General features: G+C 45.0%; 2 protein-coding genes across 2 annotated transcripts; one reads left to right on the top strand and one right to left on the bottom strand.

The window, feature by feature from the left end:
* Positions 1-2,475: 2,475 nt before the first annotated feature.
* LOC100274516 (uncharacterized) lies at positions 2,476-7,572 on the top strand. Its single transcript, NM_001148873.2, is given in 7 exon segments — positions 2,476-2,820; positions 4,328-4,614; positions 5,034-5,220; positions 5,419-5,487; positions 6,381-6,574; positions 6,661-6,770; positions 6,970-7,572. Coding segments are annotated over 7 exon segments (1,383 nt in total). The 5' UTR covers positions 2,476-2,529; the 3' UTR covers positions 7,215-7,572.
* Positions 7,573-7,600: 28 nt separating this feature from the next.
* On the bottom strand, positions 7,601-9,093 carry LOC100383396 (uncharacterized). Its single transcript, NM_001176051.1, has one exon. The coding sequence runs from the start codon at positions 8,997-8,999 to the stop codon at positions 7,755-7,757; it is 1,245 nt and encodes a 414-aa protein (NP_001169522.1). The 5' UTR covers positions 9,000-9,093; the 3' UTR covers positions 7,601-7,754.
* Between the last annotated feature and the right edge of the window lie 1,295 nt (positions 9,094-10,388).

Here is a 10,388-nt window from a genome sequence, read left to right as displayed (position 1 = left end):
ATGCTTATGTAAGCGATCGGGCCGAATAGATCCATGTGGAGTAGCTCAAGCGGCCTGTCGGTCGTCATGATGTTCTTGTGTGGATGATGGGTACCAACTTGCTTTCCTGCTTGGCATGCGCTACAGACCCTGTCTTTCTCAAAATGAACATTTGTTAGTCCTAAAATGTGCTCTCCCTTTAGAAGCTTGTGAAGATTCTTCATCCCAACATGGGCTAGTCGGCGATGCCAGAGCCAACCCATATTAGTCTTAGCAATTAAGCAAGTGTCGAGTTCAGCTCTATTAAAATCAACTAAGTATAGCTGACCCTCTATTCCTCCTTTAAATGCTATTGAATCATCACTTCTTCTAAAGACAATAAACCTATATCCGTAAAAAGACAGTTGTAACCCATTTTGCATAATTGAAAAACTGAAAGCAAGTTATAATCTAAAGAATCTACAAGAAAAACATTGGAAATAGAATGGTCAGGTGATATAGCAATTTTACCAATTCCTTTGACCAAACCTTGATTTCCATCCCCGAATGTGATAGCTCTTTTGGGATCATTGTTTTTCTCATAGGAGGAGAACATCCTTTTCTCCCCAGTCATGTGGTTTGTGCACCCGCTATCAATGATCCAACTTGAGCCCCCGGATGCATAAACCTACAAAACAAGTTTATGCCTTGTTCTTAGGTACCCAAACGGTCTTGGGCCCTTTCACATTAGAAACAAGCACCTTGGGTACCCAAACACAAGTCTTTGACCCCTTGTATTTACCCCCAACATATTTGACAACTACTTTGCCTGATTTGTTAGTGAGCACATAAGAAGCATCAAAAGTTTTAAAAGAAACATTAGGTTCATTTGATGCAATAGGAGATTTCTTTTTAGGCAATTTAACATGAGTGGATTGCCTAGAACTAGATGCCTCACTCTTATACATAAAAGCATGATGAGAGCCAGAGTGGGACTTCCTAGAATGAATTCTCCTAATCTTATGTTCGGGATAACCAACAAGATATAAAATATAGCCCTCGTTATCCTGAACCATGGGAGCTTTGCCTTTAACAAAGTTAGACAATTTCTTAGGGGCATTAAGCTTGACATTGTCTCTCTGTTGGAAGCCAATGTCATCCTTAATGCCAGAGCGTCTCCCACTATAGAGCATACTTCTAGCAAATTTAAAATTTTCATTTTCTAAGTTATGCTCATTAATTTTAGCACTTAGTTGAGCTATGTGATCATTTTGTTGTTTAATTAAAGCTAGGTGATCATGGATAGCATCAACATTAATGTCTCTACATCTAGTACAAATGGAAACATGGCTAACAGTAGATGTAGAGGGTTTGCAAGCATTTAATTCATCAATCTTAGCATGTAACATGGCATCCTCATTTCTAAGATTGGAAATAGAATCATTGCAAACATTTAAATCCTTAGCCTTAGCAATTAAATTATCATTCTCAATCTTAAGGCTAGAAAGTGATTTATTCAACTTGTCAATTTTAGAAGTCAAACTAGCATTATCTTTTTTGAGGTTGACAAGAGAATCATCACAAACATTTAACTTCTCAACCTTAGCAATTAATTTTGCATTCTCATTTCTAAGGTTGGAGATATTATCATGGCAAATGCTAAGATTGATGAGGTTGTCTGTCGATGGGCGCACCGGACAGTCTGGTGCGCCACCGGACACTGTCCGGTGCGCCAGCCACGTCACCCAACCGTTAGGGTTCTGATGGTTTCGACCTTTGGAGCTCTGACAGATTTGGGCACCGGACAGTCTGGTGCCGCACCGGACAGTCACTGTTCACTGTCCGGTGCGCCTTCTGGTGCTGCTCTGACTCTGCGCGCGCTGTACGCGCACTGTTCACGTTCACTGTTTACTTTTGTAGACGATCGTTGGCGCAATAGACGTTGCTCCGCATGGCACACCGGACAGTCCGTTGCTACACCAGACAGTCTGGTGAATTATAGCGGAGTGGCTCTCCAAAAACCCGAAGCTGAGCAGTTCAGAGTTGATCTCCCTGGCACACCGGACAGTCCGGTGCGCCAGACCAGGGCAGCCTTCGGTTGGTTTTGCTCCTTTCTTTTTGAACCCTAACTTTAACTTTTTATTGGTTTGTGTTGAACCTTTGGCACCTGTAGAACATGTAATCTAGAGCAAACTAGTTAGTCCAATTATTTGTGTTGGTCAATTCAACCACCAAAATCATTTAGGAAAAGGTTTGACCCTATTTCCCTTTCACTTAGCACTAACATTGATTTAGAGATGCCTGACGAGGTTGATAAATGTAGAAATGAAATTGAATTTTGTAGGGAGTTTTGTAAATTTAGAGATCTTATTTACATAACTGTTGAATAAGAGTTTTTCTAGAAAACTTTTTAAATTCATATTTAGAGAGTTGTTTATATAACTATTTGGAGATGCTTTTGCATAAGTTTATTTTTGTAAGTCAATTCTTGGCCCATGGGCCAAGCTCTGCAAACGTTAAAAAAATTAACTCTCTTCTCGGGAGAGCCCAACTAGACTCGCAGTCGCGTCCATGGCGATCTTGGTAGGCCTCGTCGCCGTCCTCTCCGCCCTCTTCGCCGCCGCGCTTCGGCGCCTCCTAATCTCTTGTCGCCACCCCGCATACGCCGCCGGTTTCTTCCACCCGTACACCAACGACGGCGGCGGAGGCGAGCGCGTGCTCTGGTGTGCGGTGCGCGCCGTGCAGGAGCTTTGCCCGGACCTCCCCTGCGCTGTCTACACCGGCGATGCCGATGCGGCGCCCGAGGCCCTCGCCGCACGCGCTCTCGACCGGTTCGGTGTCCGTCTCCTCCGCCCGCCGCAGGTACGGTGCTGCCTGATCAGTCGGGATTGCCTCCTTTGTAAGTAAAGAGAGAAAAAAATGGATCTCGCTGTTTGACGTCGTGCAAAGTTGCATCGGCTAAGTTGAAATGGCTGATGTTAATGCAGCTGATTAGTTGTGCCCTGTGATTTCAGTTGAGCATTGTGCCACTTTGGAAATCCGCTTCATATTAGGGCCTGCTTACTTATACTGACTCTCAATTCTGCATGATATTGCTCCAGAAAATCTGTTATCCAGCGATGGTGGAACACTCGTACTTTTCGCGTGGCTCCCTGTATTCCTTGGCACCTGCTGTTAGCTGTGTTAGGAGTTATGTTCTTGTAGTGGAATTATGCTGTACACTATTCTTGCTTCCTACTTGAACCTTTGGGGCTGTACAAGGTTTTAAAGTCGGCTAGTCGACTCTAGTCGCCTGAGCACCGAGAAGGTGATTAATCGTGATTAGTCGAGCCTAGTCGTCCTATAGTTGTACCAGGACTGCAATAAAGCAATACACTATAGCTGTAGCAGGACAGCAGTAAAACAATATACTATAGCTGTAGCAGAACAACAGACTTTGAAAGTCTGAACTGTGAACTCAGAAGAAGTCTAAACTGATTCACTCTGAAGAAGTCTAATGGAGGAGGTGGAATGGATTAGTGGAGGACGGACGCGCACTGGAGGGTGGACTCCGGTGGGGACCTGAAGCAGAGGCGAGCGTCGCACACTAGAGGGGATCGGCTCTAGCAGAGGCCTCTGCAGCAGCCGCGCACTAGAGCAGAGGGGGCACAACCGGAGCAGAGGGCCGCCGGAGCCGAGGGGGCGCAGCTGCGCGCTGGAGAAGGGACGACGGCTACTGTGGTACAGATAGGGCAACACAAGTTTTCTACTTTCTGCAAAGATGGTGGGCCGGCCCATAGAACAGAGAGCGAATTACTGGCCCAAAACAGATATAAGCTAGTCGGACATAACCCCTAATCGGGCGACTAATCGTGATTAGTCAGTGACTAGGACGACTAATCGCTTCCTAGTCACCCTAGTCGAGTCGAAGCCCCTAATCGTGCTTACTCCGGCGATAAGGCCGACTAATTGTGACTAATCGCGATTAGTCGGACGACTTTAAAACCGTGGGGCTGTATATCATTGCTTCCTGATTCACAACTGGTTGTTGTTATTGCTGGTGTAAATACATTCTATGGTACAAAAAATAGACAATGGTAGCCGGCAGTTCCTGAGATGCGCATGTAAAATTAATGATATAGTCTGAATCCATTGCTGATAAAGTTAGTGAAATTAAATAACAATAATGCCAAATACAGTCTGAAAAAGTTAAACTAAGTCCAGTGTATGTAGGGATGTAATCCAGTATCATTATATTCAGAGTGAGGGAAATGTGTGTTACCTTTCTACTCCAATTCCCTATTGTGTTTATGAAATTAATTAAATAATTTCTTTTTGCAGATGTGATATACCAGCACTGTTAACGATTTGTTTGGGCTGTATTTTTCAGGTTGTTCACTTGAATAAGAGAAAGTGGATCGAAGCAAGCACGTATCCCCACTTCACAATGATCGGGCAAAGTCTTGGCTCTGTTTATCTTGCATGGGAAGCCCTTACTAAATTTACCCCGCAGTTTTACTTTGATACAAGTGGCTATGCTTTTGCGTATCCACTAGCTCGGCTATTTGGTTGCAAAGTCATCTGCTATACTCATTACCCTACAATCAGTTCTGATATGGTTGAACGTGTTAAGCACCGCAGTTCTATGTATAATAACAATTCTCTTATCGCAGGGAGGTATGCACTGCTCAGAGTGATTAGTTTCAACTCTTCTTATCGTGCACTAGTATATTAATACAGGAAAAAACAAGAGGCATTACTGTATCTGAGAAAAAAATTGCAAAACATGATAAAATCACCATAATGTGCTAGCTAACCATGCATGTTTGTCCTCAGTGCTGTCTTAATCTATCCTACGCTCTTTATTAACACATGCTTTGTCCTTCTTAAGATGTCACATTTAGATTAATAGGATCAAGTAATGTTCAACTAGTAATTATTTTGCCACTCATTGGTTTTTGCAATCTAGATGTCTTTTGCTGTTTCCGTAGCTATTAATTATCTTTGTTTCTCAATATGTATCAATCATTATATCTTTCTGTTCTTATGTAACAATAATGACCATGAAAACTAATTGGGCACTCATTCTACTGTAGCATTTGGCTATCCCGATGTAAAATCCTCTACTATACCATATTCAGTTGGTTATATGGTCTGGTGGGTTCATGTGCGCATCTTGTAATGGTTAATTCCTCATGGACAAGATCCCACATCACAAATATTTGGAAGATCCCAGAGCGTACTAAGAGGGTGTACCCTCCATGCGATACTTCTGCTCTTCAGGCATGTCTAGACTGCAGCCATCTGTGTTGCTAACTTTTCTTATGAATCCTAATCAATCTGTTATGTGCTCATTATCTGAACAAATTTTGGAAGCAAATTAACTAATTATTCTTCCTGATAACCTAATACGTCATTAAATTAAATAAAATAAAGAAAATTTTATTGGTTTTCATCTGAAACCTTTGGTTTACAACGCAGATGCTTCCCCTGGAAAGACCAACAACACCTCCTGTTCTTATTTCAGTTGCACAGTTCCGCCCAGAAAAGGTATATCATGTCAAGATTTTTTTTTTCCGAGTGCGCAGGAGAACTGAGTCCCATCATATTTTAAGCAGATAGAAAAGCTCTATAGAAGACCAAATACAAAAAAACCTCCTTACGGAGGCCAGTAGCAGGCATACACAAAGAGATCCATCAGAAAACAAACCAAACTACCAAAAAGCCACCCTAAAGATCTGCTAAGGGTGCAGCCAAATGAGAGAGGCCCTTTGCACCAGATATTTCCCATTTTCTTCTTTCCTCATCAGCAGTTCTGAGACTCAGAGAAACACTTGGATTCCCTCCATCAAAGACACATTTATTCCGATACTTCCATAAAGTTCAAGCTCCTAATATGTGAAGAGAGTCAAGTCCTTTTTTGGTAAGACCAAAGACTGCTCCTTCTACCTCTTCCCACCAGCCCAGGAAGGAATCTGCATCCGGCTGTGGTGCAAGCGAATAGAGACCAAATTTCCTCAATAAAAGATACCAAAATTCTCTTGAGAAGGAGCATTTCACAAGAAGATGGTACAAAGTTTCTTCCTCTTGTTCACATAAGGGACACTTCTCCGGGTGATTCAAGCCTCGTTTTGCCAACCTATCAGCTGTCCAACATCTCTTCTGGGCAACCAACCATATGAAAAAACGACATTTTGGCAAGGCCCATGTTTTCCATATTCATTTATAATGACCAAAACTCACAGATCCTAGGAACAAGCCCTCATATGAAGATTTGGCTGAGTATGTGCCGTCTAGAGCAACACTGAAAATATGCTTATCCTCAACCTCAGGCTGCAGCTCTAATCCTGAAATCAAATCCCAAAGTCAAGATTTAAATATAAAAGCTTAACTTCCATTCACCCACTTCAGAGTAACATTTATCTATCTTGCTCTTCCACCAGGCCCATGGCCTTCAGCTGGAGGCATTTGCACTTGCTCTTCAAAAGCTAGACCCTGACTTTCCTAAGCCAAAGATTCAATTTGTCGGTAGTTGCCGGAATAAAGAGGATCTGGACAGACTACAAAAGCTTAAGGACAGGTCCACTGAACTACACATAGATGAGCTTGTGGAGTTCCACAAGGATATTTCTTACAGGTACTGTATCCTACGTAGCACTTAAAAAAGTTTCTCACTATGGATGTTTTTCTATGGGTTAATTGGTAGGATCATTTGTTTAACAGGGACCTGGTACAATTTCTTGGGGGTGCCATTGCTGGGCTCCATTCGATGACAGATGAACATTTCGGAATAAGTGTTGTTGAGTATATGGCAGCTGGAGCTATTCCAATTGGTAAGTATTTGCTTGAGTTTCATATTCCTTTCGATTTTTGGGTTAAATACTAGGTAATGTGGAAATCTAAAGCCATGGTCGAAATGGCACTGAAGTTGAGGCTGGACATGCATGTTCTGGATCATTTGATGGAACCAGTTAAAAATACACGCTTTAATCTTGGGAACATAACACTTGGGGTCTTCCATACTTTTTTCAGCACATAAATCGGCAGGACCGATGATGGACATCGTGCTAGATGAGGATGGGCATCAAACAGGATTTCTAGCCTCCGAGAAGGAGGAATTCACTGAAGCGATTATCAAGGTCTTGAGGATGCCAGAGTCGGGGAGGCAAGAAATGGCAGCTGCGGCTAGGAAACGTGCACAAAGATTTTCAGATCAGAGATTCCACCAAGATTTCACTGAGACCGTCCGCCCTATTTTGTCAGCAAGGGAAGGCTGACTGACAAGCTGCAGTTTCCACCTAACAATCTGAATTCTCTGTCAAGTTTCACACGGTACAGTGAAAGACTTGCAAGGGGCACTGAATTGGCAGATTATTGCTGCTCCCTTTTCCCAGACTGCTTGTGTATTGTGCTGCATCGTGTAACGCTACTGTGCAGAAATAGATCACAGAAAGAAAACTTTCGTCAGCGATATAGAATTCAAAATGGTGATCGTGGTGCACGGTTTTGAATCTTTCTTGCGGCACTCTAGTACCAAGTTCATCTTTGTACTGAGCAAAAGCTTCTGCTTGAATTGTGCCACTGACTGGCGGACCCATGGACTTTTTATACTAATTCAATCTGTCTTCCACTCTAGAATTTCCATGATGGAGACGCAAATATTGATGAACTATAATTTACTAGGAATTCCTTAGATAAAACAAATGGGTAAGCACGTTATCACCAGGGCTTTCTGATCTTAGTGATCTGCCATGCACGTAACGAAGTACACGAATAACAAACTCAACCAATCTCTAAGCTGATCAACCATGTCTCATTCAACAGATGGGAGCCAAGTCCAGGGAGCTCCACAGCAGCACGTCGCCGTCACTGTCACCATGGCTCGCCTCAGACGACGAACTTGTCGCCTCCGGGGCGCCGTCACCGGGTGAACGCTCCTCACGAGGCGGCTTGACATCCTCTGCTGTATCCATTGATGGTTCCTGCTCGTGCTGCTGCTGAACTATCTCTCGCTGCTTCTTCCGGCACGCCTCCCTCAGCCCGGAGAGCTGATCACGCACGGCGTGGCCACCGGCAGCGGCGCCGAGGCGCATCTTGATGCACTCCGAGACGCCGCTGAGCGCGTAGAGCGACGCCGAGATCTTCCTCTCGTAGTCCATCCTGCTCATCATCAGCTCCTGAACGGCCGTGGCCGGCTCGCCACCGCCGGCCTCCACCGCGCCGCCGAGCTCTGCCGCCACCACCTCGAACGGCGAGCAGAGCCCGCCCTCGCACCCCGCGCCCGGCGACGCGGTCTGCTGGTCCATGAACTGGAAGTCCAGCTCCTCCTCCTCCTCCTCTTCCTCCTCTTCTTCCTCGTCCTCTATTTCTTGTGAGCTGTTCTCGTCGCTGCCGCAGTCGTAGCTCAAGAAGTCGTCGACTTGGAAGGCGCACTCCTCGCCGCCGCCGTACGGTTCCGCGCACAGCGGCCCCTGCAGCAGCGCCGCCGCCGCGGCCTCCTGCTGCCGAGCTGGGGTGGCGTTGAGGAGGAGCTGCTGCTGGTTGTTGCGGGCCCTGAGCCGCAGGAGCAGGAGGTTGGTGACCTTGGACGGAAGAGCCGGCGGCTGCGTTGGAGACCCCATCAGCCCCGGCAGCGGCGGCGGCGTCGGAGGAGGCGGCGCGGGATGCGCGGCGGCGGCTACTGCGACGGAGGAAGCCGGCGAGGGGCGCGGCCAGAAGTTGGTGCGCGTGTTGGCGCCGCGGAGGAGGCACGCGGCCTCGTCGTAGGCGCGGGCGGCTTCCTCGGCCGTGTCGAAGGTGCCTAGCCACACGCGGATCTTCTGGATGGTGTCCTTTATCTCCGCCACCCACCGCCCCGACGGCCGCTGCCGCACACCCACGAACCGCTTCCTTCCCCGCCGCTGCTGCTGCGCCGCCGCCGCCTCAGCCACCGCGGCCATGCTAGTACCGCCCGACGATGCCCATGCACACGCGTCTGTTGAAGCCAGAGCCAGCGGTGGTGGCAGCGAGTGGACGCCGTCGATACCCGCGGCGGAGTCGGAGGCCTTGCGCTTCCTCGCCATGGATGTAGTAGCCCGATCGAGCTCAGCGCGGTGGAGGGAGGAGATGATGAACAAGCGCACTCCACTGCAATATATAGTGGGAGAGGAGGGAGTGGAGAAAAGTGGAGAGGAGGCTTTTTCTTGAGTTCTGTAGCTTGCGTTAGCGTTCATGGCAGCTCATCTACGTTGTTTTGTTGCTCTTGTCTCTGTTGTTGATGGCGGATTAGCATATATTGTACAGCTTCGGTGCCCAACATATGGATTATGGAGGGAGAGACAAGGAGATCTAGTGAGAGGGAATGGATATTTTGTTAATTTGCTGTTGCTCTTATTAATCTCTTTGCTAGGTAAAAGTTATATTGCTTAGCTAAGGAGGAGAATTTGGTTGTGTTGGTCTAGTCATTAATTGGCATAGACTGGAAATTGTGATGACATATTTGAGGTTGGAAATTGTGATATTTATGTTAATGATAAGGATAATGTGTATTTATGGCACTTGGATCGTTATATAATCCTAGAAGTAAACAAATATGGCCTTAAGCTGGTTTGATCTAGGACAACTAAAATTCTAATATATTATTGATTGTCAGGACAAGAGGAACTATGTGATACTCCCTTCGTCCTAAAATATAGTTCTTTCTTTTATTTTTTTTCGGCCACATTCATTTAAATAATAATAGATATAAACATACATGCAAATACGCAATTCATTTAAAACGAATTATATTTTGGGACGACTGAGTGTATATATCTACACTACTACCGGAAAATAGAATAGCCGTGTTGGTGATAAGTTTTAAGGTTGATCACAAAACATATGTCCCAGATGCATGCATGACCGAAGGAATCATGTCATGGTCTTGATCAGATGAGGTGATAGTTTTCAACGCACCAATTTGGCGTTATTATATATATTTCGACTCCAGTACCAAGACGCGGGACAAAGAACCAGAAAAGGCACCGATAGGTACCCCTGCAGCTAGCTTATATATATGTATATGCTTTCGCCTCTGACTTGGTCCTTGCCATCCATAGATCACCTTTTGGTGATTAGCTCATGTCGTTCTTGCTCATGAGAACTTTTAGGTAGAGATGTAAATCCATGCATGAACACTGTGGGCTTGAAATGGTCAAGCACCACATCACTAGCTAGGTAGTGTGATGTAACTTTTGTGTCCTTTACAACCTCTTTATATATTGAAAACATATCAGATGTAAAACAACCCAATAATAAAAAACCGTGCAAACCAAAGTAAGAATTGAGGTGGGAAGACTTTTTTCTTCAATATATATATATATATATATATATATATATATATATATATATATATATATATATATATATATATATATATACTGTTTTTATATATTACACCTGGGTGCATTCAATATAGAGAATGCACCCAGGCC

This window comes from Zea mays, chromosome 1 (genome assembly GCF_902167145.1).
Source record: "Zea mays cultivar B73 chromosome 1, Zm-B73-REFERENCE-NAM-5.0, whole genome shotgun sequence".
NCBI classification, from domain to species: domain Eukaryota; kingdom Viridiplantae; phylum Streptophyta; class Magnoliopsida; order Poales; family Poaceae; genus Zea; species Zea mays.
This window is presented reverse-complemented; position numbering and strand designations above follow the sequence as displayed.